Raw genomic sequence first — 20,615 nt, 5'->3', positions numbered from 1 at the left:
TTATTTAGAGATAAAAACACACTGTAAAACATTAGAAACTTAAACTTGAGTGAAGTAGTTCATCGATCTTCTGAAGATGTCAGACCTCATCAAGTACCCTGATATTCAAGATAACATTGGAAAACCCTGTTTTCTTTGCACTTCTCTTTATAGTTCTCATCAAAACAACTTCACCTTCAACAACATCGATTACGTGAAATCCCCACCAACGGAGCATTTTTTGGTCAATATGGTGAGGAAACTTGTCACTCTTTGCCCGGAGTTACAGTCGAAGGTGGTGATTGTAGCATATTATTCCATTCCTGGTGCATTATTATTATTATTATTATTAGTAAATTTAGTTACAACTTGCAACATCAAATTTGCGAGCTGGCTTACCTCGAAGTCCAATCTGAGTTGTTCAAGATTCTTTCTTCCAAATTCAAACTAAGAAAACATCATCACATAGAACGTAGATACTAAATGAAATCAACCCCAAACGCTAAGGATCTGAAATAATTGACAATCTGATATCCACATTCTTTCCATTAATTCTCATCAATTTACAATCAATCTCAAATCACCCTTAAATTGGCAAACACACTTTAGACTTACTTGCCTGGGACAAAGTTTGTGGCATAGGCCCAAGCATTGTTGTTAACTGGGTCAGCCAGATGATCAGCTAAGTTCTCCAATGGACCCTTCCCTGTCACAATTGCTTGAACAAAGAAACCAAACATGGAGAACATAGCCAACCTCCCATTCTTTATCTCCTTCACCTTCAACTCAGCAAAAGCCTCAGGATCCTCAGCAAGCCCAAGTGGGTCGAAGCTCCCACCTGGGTAGAGTGGGTCAGTCACCTCACCAAGTGGCCCACCAGCAATGCGGTACCCCTCTACGGCGCCCATCAAGATAACTTGTGTTGCCCAAATGGCTAAAATACTTTGAGCATGAACCAAGCTTGGGTTACCCAAGTAATCCAAACCACCTTCACTAAATATCTGTGAACCGGCCTTGAACCACACAGCCTCACCGAACTTGACACCATTGCGTGCAAGCAACTCGGGGAAGACACAACCAAGGGCACCAAGCATTGCCCATCTGCAGTGGATGACCTCGAGCTCACGGTTCTTGGCGAAAGTCTCGGGATCCGCCGAGAGTCCAGCGGTGTCCCAGCCATAGTCACCGGGGAATTCACCAGTTAAGTAGGATGGAGACTCACCCGAGAACGGTCCCAAGTACTTAACACGGTCTGGACCGTACCATGGGCTACCGGATGAGACTGGCTTCGGTCTGCCTGCTGTTTTCCTCATGGTGACCCTTCCTTCGCCGAGGAGGTCTGAGGCTGATGGAGCAATTTTCACCACCTTTCCGGCTAGTGAGGGAGAAGAGAGTGCCATTGTTGATGCAGCCATGGCGAGAATTCAGAAAAGAAAGTGAAGAAGCTTAGAAGTACTTAGTAGTAGAAGTTAGAGATGTTTGTGGTGGTGGCTATTTCGGTGTATTAATAGGACTTTAAGGATAGAAGTTCTTAGATAAAAATCTCAATATGTTTTCTCATTGGTTGATATCCTTTGAGGTTGATTCTTTGTGTCCACTTGGCACTCTCCAAATCATGCATTTCTTCGGGACCATGGAAGGTGACACCTGTCTCTCTCTCTCTCTCTCACACTTATCTTATCAATGACCTTGCCTTAGTTCTTGACGTAACACAATGTGACACGTGTCAAATTCAAGGATATTATATTTTTCATAAAATGATATTATGGTTCAGTCATCCAGATTGCCACCTCCATTCATAAGTGAATTAATGTCTTTGTTTGAGAATACCAAAACTTTCATGGGTTGATGTTGATGTACAAAGTTATACATTTGGTCCCAAGCATACTTAACAATAATCTGATTAATATTTCACGAATTACACATGAATTATCTGAACAAGAACCGATTTGAACTTCCATGCAATTCAACTCTATGGAAAAATTTGTGACTTTTTTAACCTTTTCGAATCATTCACTATTTATTCATTTTCCAAATTAAACAGATTAAGAAAACTTAATTTTTTTTTGTAATTTTTTTTCTATCTCAATCTCAATCTCATAAGATGATTTGTGATAAATTTGGAGGTCAAACTCAAAATCTATTGACAATGAGTGGAGAGGCCCAAGAGCTTATAAGGAGAGAGACAAGGTAATTTATGTCCGATGTGGGATTAAACTCAACATGCCCGTAAAGATATGAACTGGGTGACGTAGAGAAGAAAAAGATCTACTCTGATATCATGATAAATTTGGGAGTCTAACTCAAAATCAATTGGCAATAAGTGGAGAGGCCTAGGAGCGATGTGGACTAAACTCAACAATTTGTTCCTTATCATTCCCTTACACTTGACGATTTCACCATATCTCAAGTTAATCAGAATATGTGTTAGCTCGAACATAATTTAAATTTTTCATAAACAATGAGGCGAAATAGATTAACATCAAACATGTTAGAAGACTTGATTTACACAGAGAAGAGTTTGAAGACAAAGGCTAGTTGTGGCAATTCTGAAAAGCAATATAAGATTGAGGAATTTCCTAAAAATGTGGATGATGGTCAAGGGATGAATTTTGTTGACTCAAGAAACAACATACGATCTTGAATGTGTAAACACATATTCCAATGGTTGAAAATAATCTTTGAGCTATCATTAAGATTTGTATAATCAAGGTCCATTTAATTCTCATACTGATTTTTTTTTCTTTCATATTCCAGATTCTTAGCTTGGCTTTGAATGTTATTAGTCGATGGATCCAAAATCTATCTAATGTTATCAAATTGGATCCGTATATATTGCGAACTATTAAAACCCAAATCCTTTATCCAATTCCAGGCACTAGGGCATCAGATAGATTTGAATTTTCTAACCTCAAATGTAAGCTCTCCATTAAATATAGACTAATGATTTTTTTGAACTCAACCTGATAGCCGAACTCAAAACTCATCGACGACTGTCATGCACAAAGAATCATAAATTATTTTGCTCGAGATACACAATTGTACTCTCAGGATACATAATTGCATGTTGCAGGTCAGTCAGGTCTATTGTGTATCCCGAGGGATATAATCTACGATTCTTTGCCCATTCCACATCAGTAAATTTTTGAGTTTCCCTGTCAGGATGAGTTCAAAAATCAGCACTCTTAAATATATATAACCGAGATAATAGTTTCTGAGTGATTGTTAGTACAATTTTATCTAGAGTCGTGTTGGAGTGACATTGAAATTGACATCCATCTATACATTGCTAATGTGGAGGTGCACAGAATCATATATTATTTTTACACATTTCTCCGTAAAAAGCATATCTGTACACATATCCACATCAACAATGTATGAAATAATGTTAATTTTAACGTCAGTTCAGCATTATCCTTTGATCTATTGATACGCTTTTCTCTAGTATCTCGATGAAACACATTTATGCTTTTGTATACATCCACGTCAGCAATGTGGGAAACGATGTCAATTTCAAGTTACTTCAGCATTTTCCTTTCTAATGCAAGACTCAAAGAGTGACAAGTGGATACAGAATCAACCTCAAATTCCATCATCCAATGAGAAAACAGATTGGGATCTCTTATCTAAAAACTTTCATCCATACAGTCCTATAAAGACATACAAGTGAAGCAACAATAGCCACAACAAACACCTCTAAATTCTACTCAGTAGTTCTCAGCTTGTTCCCTTCTTTCCCTGCAAATTCTCACCATGGCTGCATCAACAATGGCTCTTTCATCTCCCTCACTAGCTGGAAAGGCGGTGAAACTCGCTCCATCAGCTTCGGACCTCCTCGGTGAAGGAAGGGTCACCATGAGGAAAACAGCAGGCAGACCCAAGCCAGTCTCATCCGGTAGCCCATGGTACGGTCCAGACCGTGTTAAGTACTTGGGACCGTTCTCGGGTGAGTCTCCATCCTACTTAACTGGTGAATTCCCCGGTGACTATGGCTGGGACACCGCTGGACTCTCGGCGGATCCCGAGACTTTCGCCAAGAACCGTGAGCTCGAGGTCATCCACTGCAGATGGGCAATGCTTGGTGCCCTTGGTTGTGTCTTCCCCGAGTTGCTTGCACGCAATGGTGTCAAGTTCGGTGAGGCTGTGTGGTTCAAGGCCGGTGCACAGATATTTAGTGAAGGTGGTTTGGATTACTTGGGTAACCCAAGCTTGGTTCATGCTCAAAGTATTTTAGCCATTTGGGCAACACAAGTTATCTTGATGGGCGCCGTAGAGGGGTACCGCATTGCTGGTGGGCCACTTGGTGAGGTGACTGACCCACTCTACCCAGGTGGGAGCTTCGACCCACTTGGGCTTGCTGAGGATCCTGAGGCTTTTGCCGAGTTGAAGGTGAAGGAGATAAAGAATGGGAGGTTGGCTATGTTCTCTATGTTTGGTTTCTTTGTTCAAGCAATTGTGACTGGGAAGGGACCATTGGAGAACCTAGCTGATCATCTGGCTGACCCAGTTAACAACAATGCTTGGGCATATGCCACAAATTTTGTCCCAGGCAAGTGAGTACAGTGTTTTTTTCGCCAATTTGAGTGCGATTTAAGACTATTTTCTGTTATGTAAATTGGTGAGAATTAATGGAAAGAATGTTGATATCGCATTTTCAATTATTATTATTTTTTCTTACTGATTTGGATTGGATGAATTGAGGTTCTATATGTATATGTTCTATGTGCTTGTGCTCTTTACATGTTGGAAATACGATAATTGGGTCAACCTCACCTGCAATATGAATAAATTCAAAACTCCCATTAAATATCAGTTTCCAAATCCTTAAATCGCGATAGAAGTAAAATTGAATACTGCTCTGAGCATTTCCTAGCTGATGGTGCATTTTTTACTTTTTGGAAAAAGAACACTAATTTTCAAGCCCATCCCTCCTTGATTCCCAATGTAAGTGAAATTGAACATGTAAATTTTTTGTTTGATGAGTCAATCCCACATCTTACTCCCAGAATGTTATCTTCCAACTTGCAACTTGACACACTTTAGGCCATTAATTGGGAGGTGTACTCTTGCTGGTTGAAGCGCTAAAGGTTATTCTGTTTTGTGGAGAATGAAGGCAAACAACCTGACATACTCTGAAAGAGTCGGATCTGTTTCAGATTATTCAATCTTGAAGTTGAGCATTGTCAATTTGAACCCAAATCTAAGTATAGAGGGGGCAGAGTTCTCAGGGCCAAGAGACTATGGATTGTTGTACCGAACTGTATGCTGCATTGTACGCACAGAAGGGCCTCACATTTTTTTTCCTTCCCCTACTTGTACCGGAATAACGTTGTGACCCCAAATTGATCCCACCTCATTTATAAGTTGGGGATAGAGAAATTGTTTTGTGGGTTCTCACGGGTATGGAAGAGAATAGCTATCCAATTTATTGAACCAGAACAATGTAGAGTAAATTGTTCGACCCCCAATTTTGGGCTGTCAAAAAGAAAAAAAAAAAAAAATCAATGGGTTTTCAGCATCAAATTCGATTTCAATGTTAAGATTTTCTACCATAGAACCCATCAATTAAAATTTTCAATTTTTCATGTAATGTACTGATGAAGACTTTTCTTTGAACAAAGCACATTTTTCCAAGGAACATCAACTTCCTTCTTATCTCATTCCAAGCCCTCTTGAATGTAAAATCCTCGTTGGTAGATAAATTCCAAAAAAAATTAATTCTATCATGGTCAGAAGGAGAAGGGATTGGATATGACTTTCAATTGCAAGTATTTCTGGCATTCGATGGTTATGGAAAATTCCATCTATTGTTCATAACCACATGTGACATTAATGAATCTGAATGACTTCTGAATTGATGAATCATTCTAACTCCAAACCATTCTACAATAGATCCCCCAAAAAATCATGAGTCTTTCCAAAGTAAACTACTTCAACCATCCCATATAACAACTCTAAAACCCAAATAAACTGTCCTAACACCAGGTTTTCTGATTAGATTTCAAACAACATTAGAGTCCCTCAATTAAACATACAGGCTGAAATATGAGAAAAAATTTTGTATTTGACATGTGGCACATTTAGATAGGTCGAGAACTAAGGCAAGATATGTTGATAAGATTCACAGTAACTGATAAAACTGCCAAAAAAGGATGTCACCCCACATAATTTGTAAGAAATATTGCATGATTCAGAGAGTGCCAAGTGGACACAGAATCAACCTCAAACTATATCAACCAATGAGAAGGAAGATTGAGATATCTTATCAAAGAACTTCCATCCCTATAGTCCTATAAATACATACATCCAAGCAGCCAGGGTAACAAACATTCTTAAATTCTAACAAGTATACTCTTGAGCTTCTTCCCTTTCTCTTCCTGCAAATTCTCACCATGGCTGCATCAACAATGTCTCTTTCATCACCCTCACTAGCTGGAAAGGCAGTGAAACACTCTCCATCGGCCCCAGGCCTCCTTGGTGAAGGAAGGGTTACAATGAGGAAAACCGCGGGCAGGCCCAAGCCAGTCTCATCTGGTAGCACGTGGTACGGTCCTGACCGTGTCAAGTACTTGGGACCATTCTCGGGTGAGTCTCCATCCTACCTAACTGGTGAATTCCCCGGTGACTACGGTTGGGACACCGCTGGACTCTCGGCAGACCCTGAGACTTTTGCCAAGAACCGTGAGCTCGAGGTCATCCACTGCAGATGGGCAATGCTTGGTGCCCTTGGTTGTGTCTTCCCCGAGTTGCTTGCACGCAATGGCGTCAAGTTCGGTGAGGCCGTATGGTTCAAGGCCGGTTCACAGATATTCAGTGAAGGTGGTCTAGACTACTTGGGCAACCCGAGCTTGGTTCATGCTCAGAGTATTTTAGCCATTTGGGCAACACAAGTTATCTTGATGGGAGCTGTAGAGGGGTACCGCATTGCTGGTGGGCCTCTTGGTGAGGTGACTGACCCATTGTACCCGGGTGGCAGCTTCGATCCACTTGGACTAGCTGATGATCCTGAGGCTTTTGCCGAGTTGAAGGTGAAGGAGATCAAGAATGGGAGGTTGGCTATGTTCTCTATGTTTGGTTTCTTTGTTCAAGCAATTGTGACTGGCAAAGGACCATTGGAGAACCTGGCTGATCATCTGGCTGACCCCGTTAACAACAATGCCTGGGCTTATGCCACAAACTTTGTCCCTGGCAAGTGAGTCTAAAGTGTTTTACTTCGACTCAAGTGTGATTTGATTTGATTTTTCTATTTTATTTTATTGTTATGTAAATTTGTCAAAATTGAGGGAAAGAATGGGAATTTCAGATTGTGAATTATTTCTGCTTATGGTATTTTGGGTTGGATTTATTCATTTTCTATGTTATTATGGTCTGAGTTCGGATATGAACGCAAGGTTTATTGGGGTAGGGGAATTTTTTATATGGGAATGGATTGGATTGGCTAACACCAGTCTGATCTGACATGGACTATCTGATCCCACACTGATGAGTCAAGCCCTTCCACATAGGCCAAGACCAATTTCAACATAAATTGAAGGGAAAATTACTTAAAGGACCCGGCGGAGGGATTTCTTTCTAAATAGTCCCTAAGTTTTGGGCGGTAGCTTGATAGTCCATTTAGTAAACCTTTTATTTCTTAATGGTCCCACATTATTGGTGGTCTCACCGCTTTTTTATTTATCATTGAACTCACCACTTCTTATTGTCAGGTTCACCACTTTTTTATTTATTGTCGAACTCGACAATAAAAAGTGGTGAACCCCCGCAGCTCTGCGTAGCGAAACAGAATACAAGACATTTACACAACACCATCTAAATTGATAAGCCTTGCTACAAGAATTACTTGTGACTTTACTGTTAGGGTTCAATCTTAGCTCGCAATTTTCTGCAAATTGGAAAATTAGATGTCCGATTCAAATACTCTCTTATGTATTTGTGTGGTACTTGAATTATTCATGGAATATAAGAGAATTTAGAATGGGCCAGTAATCCTACAAGCCATGTTAATTTGTTCTTGTTCTTTAATTGCATGAACTTGTGATTGATATAAGCAATCTTTAAGGGGAATTCCTGGCAAAGAAGATGAAGTTATTTGGATTATGTAATTTTACAATGAAGATAAATTAAATTCTGCATTCAAAACAATCCCTTTAGAACATTTATCCCTTTTATCGCTCAATTTTGATTGGATTTCATTTCCTTAATCTTATCTGCATCATAGTGCAACTTAAATAACAAAGGTTTTGATAAAATCATGCTTGTGTATTTATACTTAGATATTAATTTGAAAGACTAATGCAAGAATTTTACTCTAGAAAAAAAAATTTACACATTGTCCTCTTCCACACCCATGGAAACTCACAAAATGAATTTCCAATCCCAAACATGTAAATGACATGAAACCAATTTGGGTTGCATAGATATTCTGACTACAAATTGGGGAAGCCAAAAAAAAATAAAAAAATGGTGAGGCCACTCTGCGTGACACAGCAAGAAAAACATGATGCATGCAATTTGGTATAACAATCCTTAGTTCTTCTGCACAGAAAACTCTTTCACCTCTATACTTCAATTTGGGTCTCCCATCTATCATTGGGTAAACTTCAAGATCGAACCATCAGACCAAGATCCAACCCTTTCAGAGTGTGCAAGGTTGTTTCCCTTCATTGTCCCCAAAACAGAACAACCTTTATCACTTCAACCCAGCAAGAGTACATCTCCCAAGTGGTCTAAAGCATATCAAGTTGGAAGATAGTACTCTAGGAATAAGGAGGGATGGGCTTAAAATTTAGTGTTATATTTCCAGATGATAAAAATGCATCATCAGCTATGAAATGCCTAGAGTAGCATTCAATTTTACTTCTCTCAAGACTTAAGAATTAGAACTGATATTCAATGGAGATTTGACATAATGGATATTGCAAGAGAGGTTGACCCTCGGCTTATGATATTGCATTTCTAACATGTAAAGGGGATTGATTATATCTAATGGTTTAATTTGCATCTTTTTTTTAGTGAGGTTTGAATATTGGATGAATCTGATTCATCTGAGATGGATCAGATGATCCAAGTCAAACCAGCTTTGGTGTTATCCATTTTAATTCAGAAAATGGGATTTGGGCAAACAAACTAATTTCAGCTTACCCTATTTAACCTTACCTCCATATTTGAACTCTGAAAGCATAATAACATAGAACATAGAAACTAAATCAATTTAATTCAAAAACAGTAAGAAACAGAAATAATTGAAAATCTGATATCCACATTCTTTCCATTAATTCTCACCAATTTACATCACTGAAAACAAATCACACCCAAACTGGAGTAAAACACTTTAGATTCACTTGCCTCGGACAAAGTTAGTGGCATAGGCCCAGGCATTGTTGTTAACAGGGTCGGCCAGATGATCAGCCAGGTTCTCCAATGGTCCTTTGCCAGTCACAATTGCTTGAACAAAGAAACCAAACATAGAGAACATAGCCAACCTCCCGTTCTTGATCTCCTTCACCTTCAACTCTGCGAAAGCCTCAGGATCATCAGAAAGCCCAAGTGGGTCAAAGCTGCCTCCTGGGTAGGGTGGGTCAGTCACCTCACCAAGAGGCTCACCAGCAATACGGTACCCCTCTATGGCACCCATCAAGATAATTTGTGTTGCCTAAATGGCTAAAATACTCTGAGCATGAACCAAGCTTGGGTTACCCAAGTAATCCAGACCACCTTCACTAAATATCTGTGCACCAGCCTTGAACCACACGGCCTCACTGAACTTGACACCATTGCGTGAAAAGCAACTCAGGGAAGACACAACCAAGGGCACCAAACATGACCCATCCGCAGTGAATGACCTCGACCTCACAGTTCTTGGCAAAAGTCTCGGGATCCGCAGAGAGTCCAGCGGTGTCCCAGCCATAGTCACCGGGGATTCACCAGTTAGGTATGATGGAGACTCACCTGAGAATGGTCCCAAGTACTTGACACAGTCCGGACCGTACCACGGGCTGCCCGATGAGACTGGCTTGGGCATGCCTGCGGTTTTCCTCATGGTTACCTTTCCTTCACCAAGGAGGTCTGAGCCATGGTTGACGCGGCCATGGTAAGAATTTGGGAAAGAAGGGAACAAGCTCAGAAGTACTTGGTAGAATTTAGAGATGTTTATTGCTCTGCCTGTTAGGATATATGTATTTATAGGATTATAGGGATGGATGTTCTTCGATAAGAGATCTTAATCTTTCTTCTCATTGGATGATATAGTTTGCAGTTGATTTTGTGTCCACTTGGCACTCTGTGAATCATGCATTTCTTAGAAACTATGTAGGGTAACTTCATTTTTTTTTTTTTTGGCAGTTTTATCAGTTACAGTGGTCTTATCAACAATCTTGACATAGTTTTCAACCAATCCTAAGGTGCCCCATGTCAAATATGAACTTCTACTCATATGCCAGGCTGTATGTTTAATTGAGGGACTCTAATTTCTTTTGAAGTCTAATCTGAAAACCTAGTGTCTGCATAGATGATTTGGGTTTTGTTAGTGACACAATGTATGTACATCCGATTTGATAATATTGTGAAAATTCAAATAAGAACAAGATGCACACAACCTGATAGAAGCAGTAGTACTGCTACAACAATCAATTAGCAACAGCAGAAATGTATTAATAAGAGCAAAACAATAAAATAAAGTAACAAAGAGGATTTATACTGGTTCAGAATGCAATGAGCATTCCTACATCCAGTTTCGGCTTGGCCATTCAAATCCACTATTTGCAATGAGAGTTACGAGAATACAAGGTATAGAACTCAGAGAATACACCAGAGAAATTACAATCAGCTCACACACTCAAGGTCCAACAATGGCACCCTGTTACACTGATATCTTCTTTTTCTCACTTTTCTCTCTACATAAACACACCTTTTCTCTTTCTCTTTTTTACCACCTCCAATCCTCCTTGGATCCAGCAATATATTCATTTTTTGCATCACAATGTTCTGCAGTACAGTTTGACATCTCCAATCCAATAGAAAAACAGCAAGTGTCATCTATACACAAGGGCAAGGAACAAACATTCTTGCCACGCTGGATTGGTGACAAGCCAAATCAGCTGTCAGGTGAGACAAACCAGTCAGCACCTAAAGATTTTGGTCACTATACCACAGATAACTTATTGCATAGGTAATGAGTCGACTCATAAGATCGCTTTTGATTCAAATATCGAATCAATCAAGACTAGTGTGTGTGTGATATTTCAGGATATTCCCACACCCTTTTGGTATGGGAGTACTCGTCCATACCGCGTGAAATAGAGTAAGAGAGGAGGCCACTCAGGTTTGAGTGCACGACCAAAGGATCTTCTCTGGTCGTGCACTCAAACCTTATCATTAGTTTTACCAATTCCCCAGGGGTGGATAGAAGCAACATCTCTAGAGGTTTTTAATTGCTTTAGCAATTTATGACTATTAAATGGGAAGATCTTCTCTGGTAGGTTGTCAACTCATGGATAATACCCATTTATTTGACCCATAATAGATCATGGCCTGCATCCAGGCAATGTCAAGAGTCTGGAATGTGATAAAATTTGGTACAAGAATAATACACGTATAATTCAGATTTGGAGAGAATATTTAAAAATTCAATAAAAACATAGGTGAATAAAATGAAGAATCACAGAAATATAACACAAGAATAGTTCAAGCCAATATAATCCATCATTTTGTCAATTTCTATAGAATAATCCTTCTTTGGGGAACTCTTTTCACCTGGTTGGTTAGAGTCATGTCTGTCGTTCATTTGACGAGGGAGGTCTAGGTTTTATGAAGCTTGTCTGGAAGTTGTGCTTTGGAGCATGCTTTTAAATCTCATCCTAGACCGAAACGACTTGTCCGATATGTCTTGGTATCGTCCACCAACAAGACAGATAGACAAGTCAAACGTATTGGACGAGATTTAAAATCACAGTTCATTTTTTTCTCACTGTTGAACGCGACGACTCAAACGTATCTGAAAACTCGTCCGAGACGCCTCAGTCCTGTTCATGGATGAGACGAGATGTCAAAACAAATTTTAAAACCATGTTATGGAGCCATTGGTTGGGGCGAGATATGTTGGAAATGGTTATATTGGCTTGATTTTGGGACTGCACAACATTTCGAGCTCTCGACAACAATCCAAAATAAGACAACAAGTTTTTACTCCATCTCTTCTAACACCCTCAAATATCACCATATTTCCAGTAATGGTTTTGCTTTGTTTTACAGCCCCAATTTAAAACAGATCCGCAAAAATATTTAGTGATCACTGATTAATATTTCACTAAAATGGCTAGAGCTTAACCCAACCCATGTGTTCTTTGAATACATGCATTTGAAAAATAGGTGGGACATCCATTCTCTAGCCTTATTGCATGTCACAAACTTGGATGTAAACTGAAATTAAACCTCTTCTCTTTCCATCCCCTCCAATAAGTTTCCAGCCCACAGAATACAGATGGGAGTTTGGACTTCCATCCCTCAATCTTCTTCTTGATTTGTGGACAAGCACATTATTTGTCTTTGGGTCAACTTCAAGATCGTTCAGTCTGGCTTAGATCCAACCCCTTCAGAACATGTCAAGTTGTTTGCGTGCAATCCCCTCATAACAAAATAACCTTTAACACTTCAACCCAGCAAGAACTCGCCTCCAATGGTGGCCTAAAGCATGTCAGGGTGGAAGATAGTTCGTTGGGAGAAAGGGATGGGATTCAGTCCGAAAACTAAAAAAATGTAAAAAATTCGACATTTACAATGGGAATCAACGGGGAATTGATCATAGTTTAGTATTCTTTTTTCCCAAACTATAAAATAATCATTAGGAAATGCTTAGAGTATTATTCAAGTTTACTTCTATTGGGATTTAAGAAATGGGAACCAGATTTAATGAGAGATGAAAATTTGGGCATTGCATGAGGGGTCGAGTCTTGGGTCATCCACCATTATAGTTGTTGCCTTTGCCACATGTAAATGTGATCGATTACATCTAACAGTATTGCTTTTGGTATTTTTCCTTTTGATAGTAAAATTTGAATATTGGATTGAGAGCGATGATCGAAATGGTGCAATTTTTTTTAAAATATCAGACCAATTCATTCAATTGACAGGGCATTTTTGCCATAAAACTGAATGAACAATCCAAATCAAGGTTTTTTTTTTCAAAACTTATATTGCCACAAATTCTCTTTATAATACACCCAACAATAAGATTAAATATGCTATTTAGAGTGAATCACCATTCTATTTTTAATTTTTTTTATTGCCCACATTCATCTCTGTTTAATCTTCGGCATAAAATAACATTTTGGGATTGCAGCATAGAGAAATCAAGACTAATAAAAAAAAATATATTTTGAAGTATACTTTCAATTTATGTTGAAATTGGTCTATGTTTGTTTGGAAGGGCTTGACTCATCATTGTCAGATCAGATGGTCCATGTCGAACCAGACTTGGTGTTAGCCAATCCAAATCAAGAAAACCAGGTTTGGATGAAACTTCTAATATCCCAGAAAAATTTTTCCCTACCTATTATAACGTTACCTTCACATTCAAACCCAGAAATCATAATAACAAAACATCGAAACTAAATCCATCCAATTCAAAACTCTAAGAAACATAAATTATTCATAATCCGAAATTCACATTTGTTCCTTCAATTATCAACAATTTACATCACAAAAAACAAATTGAAATCACACTCAAATCAAAGTAAACCACTTTAGACTCACTTTCCAGGGACAAAGTTTGTGGCATAGGCCCAAGCATTATTGTTAACAGGGTCAGCCAGATGATCAGCCAGGTTCTCCAATGGTCCTTTGCCAGTTACAATTGCTTGAACAAAGAAACCAAACATAGAGAACATAGCCAACCTCCCATTCTTGATCTCCTTCACCTTCAACTCGGCAAAAGCCTCAGGATCCTCAGCTAGTCCAAGTGGATCGAAGCTGCCACCCGGGTACAATGGGTCAGTCACCTCACCAAGAGGCCCACCAGCAATGCGGTACCCCTCTACGGCACCCATCAAGATGACTTGTGTTGCCCAAATGGCTAAAATACTCTGAGCATGAACCAAGCTTGGGTTGCCCAAGTAGTCTAGACCACCTTCACTGAATATCTGTGAACCAGCCTTGAACCACACAGCCTCACCGAACTTGACACCGTTACGTGCAAGCAACTCAGGGAAGACGCAACCAAGGGCACCAAGCATGGCCCATCTGCAGTGGATGACCTCGAGCTCACGGTTCTTGGCAAAAGTCTCGGGATCCGCCGAGAGCCCAGCAGTGTCCCAACCATAGTCACCAGGGAATTCACCAGTTAGGTAGGATGGAGACTCACCCGAGAATGGTCCCAAGTACTTGACACGGTCTGGACCATACCATGGGCTACTGGATGAGACTGGCTTGGGCTTGCCCGCAGTTTTTCTCATGGTGACCCTTCCTTCACCAAGGAGGTCCGATGCTGATGGAGCAAGTTTCACTGCCTTTCCGGCTAGTGAGGGAGATGAAAGAGCCATTGTTGATGCAGCCATGTTGGGAATTTAGTAAGGAAGGGAACAAACTCAGAAGTACTTGGTAGAATTTAGAGATGTCTGTTTCTTTGGCTGCTTGGATGTATGTATTTATAGGATTATAGGGATGAAAATTCTAAGATAAGAGATCTTAATCTTCTTTCTTATTGGATGATATCTTTTGGGAGGTTGATTCATTGTGCCCACTTGGCACTCTCTGAATCATACATTTCTTAGAAACTATGGTGGGTCACTTCCTTTTTTGGCAGTTTTATCAGTTATAGTGATAAGTTATCAATAATATATCTTGCTTGAGTTCTCAATCTATCAGAATGTGCCACATGTCAATGGATTGGATCAGAAATCTGGTTCATTAATTATATTCTGATAACCCAACATTCGGATTGAGTACTTTGGTTTTGATATAAAGACCTGACTTATAAGGATCCGATCTAATAACTCATTGGATAGGTTCTACTTGCACTCATAATATCGAACTTGAATCCAAATATTGCAATTCAAAAAGGACCTGATCCAATGAGGACCCAATCCAATAATTATCACATCTTGTATGATCCAATCCTTTTCGGTTTTGAGCTTGATCGACCCCAATCCAATCCAACGACATTTCATGGATTTTCAAGGCTGATCCTATTGAAATGGGCATAAGACATAAGAGTATTGAAATGGACATAAAAGAATACAAGCTAGTAGACATGTCAAATCACTAATCAATTGGAGTACAAATAAATTCTGAAAAATTCGATGAATAAAAAGGAAGAAAGCACGAAAATACTATATTGGACTACCTCAAGTACAATTAGAGTTCATGTTCAGAATGTAACCTCCTCTGTAAGGGATCAACATTCATACAGGGAGGGAGGATGAGGTGATTTGGAAACAGAACCCCACTTGGGCAATGAGGTGATTTGGAAACCATTCACCTCTTAAATGAGGACTTATATTTGTATGGTACGTGATTTATCCATGGAATATTAGAGAATTTAAAATGGACTAGTAAGCCTACAAGCTTTGTTAATTGGTTCTTGTTCTCTTATTGCACAAGGCTGATAGCCTCATATAAGCAATATTTAAGATGGATTCCTTTAAAAGATGACGAAATCATTTGGGTTATGCAATTTTGCAATGAAGATAAAATAAATGCAGATCATAGAAGGTCATATAAAACAAATTTTCCATTCTTAACTATCCCTTTAGAACATTTATCCATTTTATCACACAATTTTGATTCGATTTCATTTCCTTAATTTTATCACAATCCTAGTGCAACTTGACTAACCGAGTGATAAAATCGTACTTGTGTAACTTCATCGAATGGTTTAAAGTGAGATTTGAATGTTGGAAGGATTTGACTAGTCTGAGATGGATCAAATGATCTGAGTGTTGTCCAATCTAATTCAAGATAATGAGGTTTGCCCAAACCCTCTAATTTCACCTACCCCATTGAAGTACCTTACCACCATATTCCAACTCTAAAAGCATACTAACATAGAAAATAGAAACTAAATCCATCCAATCCAAAACAGTAAGAAACAAAAATAACTGATAATCTGATATCCACATTCTTTCCTTCAATTCTCACAAATTTACATCACAAAAAAACAAATTTATTAAATCACCCTCAATTTGGTTGTAAAACACTTGAGACTCACTTGCCAGGGACAATGCTTGTGGCATAGGCCCAGGCATTATTGTTAATGAGATCGTCCAGGTTCTCCAATGGTCCCTTACCTGTCACTATTGCTTGAACAAAGAATCCATACATTTCAAATCTGTATTTTTAATCTTGTCTCACCAAGTTAAGAGTCTCGTTTGCCAAAAAAATTAAGAGAACAATATGGTTCTGGTTTGAATGAATATTTAAAACTTAAAAAGAAAATTGGGGAATAGAATGAAGAATCATCAAAATATAATACAAGAATATTTCTAGTATAATCTAGATCCACATTCAAAATCTATTAAAAAAATTCAGGCATATACTTCAATTTATTTTTTATAACCATTTATGTATATAAAAAAAGGGATGAACCTATTAAGTTGCTAAGTTGGTAAAGTCATTGGGTTTTGATACCATGACTTGGGTACAAAACATGTGTTGTGTTTGTGAACACCCTTGTGAAGCTCACTTAGTAATTTGTTCAAACACTTATTGGGTACTTAACCAAACACTTATATACTACACCTTCCAAGACCTTGTTTGATAATGGTAATGAAGAGTAACTCAACTAATGGTATAACATGCAAGGAAGATGAACAACAACACAAAGAAGAGAATAAAAACACAATACCCACAACATGAGATTTTATGTTGTTCACTAATACGTCCACAGAGTTTTGAGCGTTGGAGCTCATTTTCACTATGAAGAAAATGAGGCAAATCGATACAATGACTCTTTATCACTTAGATTCACTCAAACCTCTCAACCTCTCCTATCTTAGGTTTCTTTTTTTCTCTACACTTTTCTCGAGATAAGACTTAAACTTTAAGTTGGACTTCTTACAACAAAAAAATAAAACCCTTTTTAAAAACACAACATAAGTGGGCCACTTATAAGTCACAAGCCCAACCCAAATAACCTTGGATCGACTCAAACAATACACACACTTGGACCGGGCCTAATTGATTTTTGAGCCATACTTCAGCAACAGGCGCCATCCCTCAATGGTAACTTATCAAAAACCTATTTGCTTTTATATTCTTCATAATCAAGCAATACTATATTAAAGAAAAAGGATACAGAACAGGGGGCATACCTTCTAATTTACCATTCTAATAAAAATAAACCTTTCTAACCTCACTGGAGAGATCACATTCAATCCTACTTAGTTTGAGAATATCACTATCACCTAAGCTTGATTTAGGACTGCAAAACATTTTGAGCTCTCTAAAACAATCCAAAATAGACACCAAGTTTTAATCCATCTCTTCTAACTCACTCAAATACTACCATATCTCAAGCAATTTGAATGACCCATAAAGAAATCAAAGATGCAATGTTGTATAAAAACCATCTTGGTTTTGCTTCGTTTTACAACCCCCATTTAAAACAGATCAACAAAAATATTTAGTGATCTCTAGATCTGATTGCACAAAAGTAGTTACTTCCATATTCTGTATCGATTTCCATATTACATTAGTTGATCATGCCACTCTAATAGTATGCCAAGCACTAGCCCAATGCAGAAGACTTCCATATGTTCATGTCTCCCAGCCCGGACAGAACTTCATGCTTTCCTATGAATTCAAGAACATCTTCAGATATCTTATGTAACATTAGGGATTCGATTGATAACAGGAGCATCTCCTACCCAATTATCCATCATCATCCATGTTTTGTTGCTATTATGGATGATACATTATTTCAAGAGCCTACCAAATGCTGTAACATATAAATGATGGACCTTCTTACCACATTCTCCATAAACCCAAATGAAATTAGAAAACATCTTTTCCAGGAAAGCGAACAAAGCACTCTTGGGATCAGCGAAACTAAAATGAGATATATCATCATCAGCAATAAAATATTCTTAAGAAGAGTAAGTTGTCTGCCCACAGATAGGAGTTTGGATTTCCATCCCTCAATCTTTTTCTTCTTGACATTGTCGACAAGCACAATATTGGTCATTGGGTCCACTTCAAGATCACTTGATCTGGCTTAGATCCAGCCTCTTTAGAGCTTGTCAGGTTGTTCGCCTTCAACCCCCTCATAACCAAATCACCTTAGGACTTCAATCCTGCAAGAACTCGACTTTAATGGTGGCTTAAAGCACTTCAGGGTGGAAGACAATACCTTGGGAGAAAGGGATGGTATTCAGTCACAAAAATAAAAATATAAGAATTCAAAGACATTTACAATGGGAATCAATGAGGGATTGGTTATAGTTTAGTATTCTTTCTTCCAAAAATAAAATAAAAAGAATTATTAGGAAATGCTTTGAGCATTTATTCAGTTTTGCTTCTATTGGGATTTATGAAAAACTGGGCATTGCAAGTGTGATTGAGTCTTGGCTCATCCACCATTATAGTCATTGCTTTTGGTATTTTTCTTTATGATAGTGAGGTTTGAATATTGCTTTTGGCATTTTCTTACTTTAAAATTGACATGGAAATCCAAATCATGGTTTTTTAATTAGAACTTATATTGCCACAACAACTTCTCCTTACAATACACCAAACAATAAGATTAAATATGCTATTTAGAGAAGTGAATCACCATTCTTTTTTTTCTTTTTTTCTTCCTTACTTGACCACATTCATCTCTGTTTAGTGTTCATAAAAATAAAAAATAAAAAGATTTTGGGATTGTAGCATCTATGAATCCTGACTAATAAAAAACTATTTTGAAGTATACTTCAAATTTATGTTGAAATTGGTCTCCACCGATTTTGAAGGGCTTGAATCTTTAGTGTTGGATCAGATGGTCCATGTCGAACCAGACTTTGTGTTAGCCAATCCAATCCAGAAAATAAGATTTGGGAAAACCTTCTAATTTCCCATAAGTTTTTTCCCTACCCATCAAACCTTTCCTTCATGTTCAAACTCGGAAAGCATAATAACATAGAACATAGAAACTGAATCCGTCCAGCTCAAAACACTAAGAAACATAAATAATTCACAATCTTTCCTTCAATTCTCACCAATTTACATTACAAAAAAAAATCACACTCGAATCGATGTAAAACACTTTAGACTCACTTGCCAGGGACAAAGTTTGTGGCATAAGCCCAGGCATTGTTGTTAACGGGGTCAGCCAGATGATCAGCCAGGTTCTCCAATGGTCCTTTGCCAGTCACAATTGCTTGAACAAAGAAACCAAACATAGAGAACATAGCCAACCTCCCATTCTTGATCTCCTTCACCTTCAACTCGGCAAAAGCCTCAGGATCCTCAGCTAGTCCAAGTGGATCGAAGCTGCCACCCGGGTACAATGGGTCAGTCACCTCACCAAGAGGCCCACCAGCAATGCGGTATCCCTCTACGGCTCCCATCAAGATAACTTGTGTTGCCCAAATGGCTAAAATACTCTGAGCATGAACCAAGCTTGGGTTGCCCAAGTAGTCTAGACCACCTTCACTGAATATCTGTGAACCGGCCTTGAACCATACGGCCTCACCGAACTTGACGCCATTGCGTGCAAGCAACTCGGGGAAGACACAACCAAGGGCACCAAGCATTGCCCATCTGCAGTGGATGACCTCGAGCTCACGGTTCTTGGCAAAAGTCTCGGGGTCTGCCGAGAGTCCAGCGGTGTCCCAACCGTAGTCACCGGGGAATTCACCAGTTAGGTATGATGGAGACTCACCCGAGAATGGTCCCAAGTACTTGACACGGTCAGGACCGTACCACGGGCTACCAGATGAGACTGGCTTGGGCCTGCCCGCGGTTTTCCTCATTGTAACCCTTCCTTCACCAAGGAGGCCTGAGGCCGATGGAGAGTGTTTCACCGCCTTTCCGGCTAGTGAGGGTGATGAAAGAGACATTGTTGATGCAGCCATGATGAGAAGTTAGTAAAGAAGAAGGGAAGAAGGGAAGACGTAATTAGTAGTAGAATTTAGAGATGTTTGTGGCTCTTGCTGCTTGCATGTATTAATAGGGTTACATGGATGACAATTCTTAGATAAGGGATCTCAATCTGCATTCCCATTGGTTGATAAATTTTGAGGTTGATTCTTTGTCCACTTGGCAGTCTCTGAATCATGCATTTCTTAGAAATTATGTTGGGTGACTTCCACTTTTTACAGTTTTATCCGTTCCATTGATCTTACCCACGATCTTTCTTTTGGATCTCAACCTATCAGAATGTGCCACATTTCAAATCTGATGATAATATATTTTTGGATAAATGATATCATGGTTCCCGCCCTACCAAGATTCAGGAAACTACCTCCACTAATCAGTGAATCTTCACCATTCAATTTGAACGCCAAAATTTCCATGGGTTGATGTACAATAATGTTATACATTTGGTCTCAATTCCCGAATGTAGACCAATGATCGAGATTTTGTTAAGCCGGTTATGGCCTTTGCATTAATCATAGCCATTCAATCTATGAAACTCCTTTTGGGTAGGGTCACATACTATGGTT

The 20,615-nt window shown here is 38.9% G+C and overlaps 5 protein-coding genes and 1 pseudogene across 5 annotated transcripts; 2 read left to right on the top strand and 4 right to left on the bottom strand.

Annotated features, from left to right (window-relative positions):
- Window positions 1-490: 490 nt before the first annotated feature.
- LOC147390599 (chlorophyll a-b binding protein, chloroplastic-like) lies at window positions 491-1,475 on the bottom strand. Its single transcript, XM_086457990.1, has one exon. The coding sequence runs from the start codon at window positions 1,392-1,394 to the stop codon at window positions 591-593; it is 804 nt and encodes a 267-aa protein (XP_086314116.1). The 5' UTR covers window positions 1,395-1,475; the 3' UTR covers window positions 491-590.
- Window positions 1,476-3,653: 2,178 nt separating this feature from the next.
- Window positions 3,654-4,640, top strand: LOC147390598 (chlorophyll a-b binding protein, chloroplastic-like). Its single transcript, XM_086458510.1, has one exon. The coding sequence runs from the start codon at window positions 3,733-3,735 to the stop codon at window positions 4,534-4,536; it is 804 nt and encodes a 267-aa protein (XP_086314636.1). The 5' UTR covers window positions 3,654-3,732; the 3' UTR covers window positions 4,537-4,640.
- Window positions 4,641-6,298: 1,658 nt separating this feature from the next.
- Window positions 6,299-7,343, top strand: LOC147390597 (chlorophyll a-b binding protein, chloroplastic-like). The gene has a single exon (XM_086458511.1). The coding sequence runs from the start codon at window positions 6,372-6,374 to the stop codon at window positions 7,173-7,175; it is 804 nt and encodes a 267-aa protein (XP_086314637.1). The 5' UTR covers window positions 6,299-6,371; the 3' UTR covers window positions 7,176-7,343.
- A 1,878-nt stretch (window positions 7,344-9,221) lies between these two features.
- On the bottom strand, window positions 9,222-10,063 carry LOC147390596 (chlorophyll a-b binding protein E, chloroplastic-like; annotated as a pseudogene).
- A 3,533-nt stretch (window positions 10,064-13,596) lies between these two features.
- Window positions 13,597-14,609, bottom strand: LOC147390595 (chlorophyll a-b binding protein, chloroplastic). Its single transcript, XM_086458328.1, has one exon. It carries the CDS (start codon window positions 14,526-14,528, stop codon window positions 13,725-13,727), a length of 804 nt encoding a protein of 267 aa, XP_086314454.1. The 5' UTR covers window positions 14,529-14,609; the 3' UTR covers window positions 13,597-13,724.
- Window positions 14,610-19,133: 4,524 nt separating this feature from the next.
- On the bottom strand, window positions 19,134-20,090 carry LOC147390594 (chlorophyll a-b binding protein 40, chloroplastic-like). Its single transcript, XM_086458327.1, has one exon. The coding sequence runs from the start codon at window positions 20,022-20,024 to the stop codon at window positions 19,221-19,223; it is 804 nt and encodes a 267-aa protein (XP_086314453.1). The 5' UTR covers window positions 20,025-20,090; the 3' UTR covers window positions 19,134-19,220.
- Window positions 20,091-20,615: the final 525 nt, after the last annotated feature.

The sequence above is a fragment of the Akebia trifoliata genome, chromosome 11 (genome assembly GCF_017979445.1).
Source record: "Akebia trifoliata isolate Shusen 1 chromosome 11, ASM1797944v1, whole genome shotgun sequence".
Classification (NCBI taxonomy): domain Eukaryota; kingdom Viridiplantae; phylum Streptophyta; class Magnoliopsida; order Ranunculales; family Lardizabalaceae; genus Akebia; species Akebia trifoliata.
This window is presented reverse-complemented; position numbering and strand designations above follow the sequence as displayed.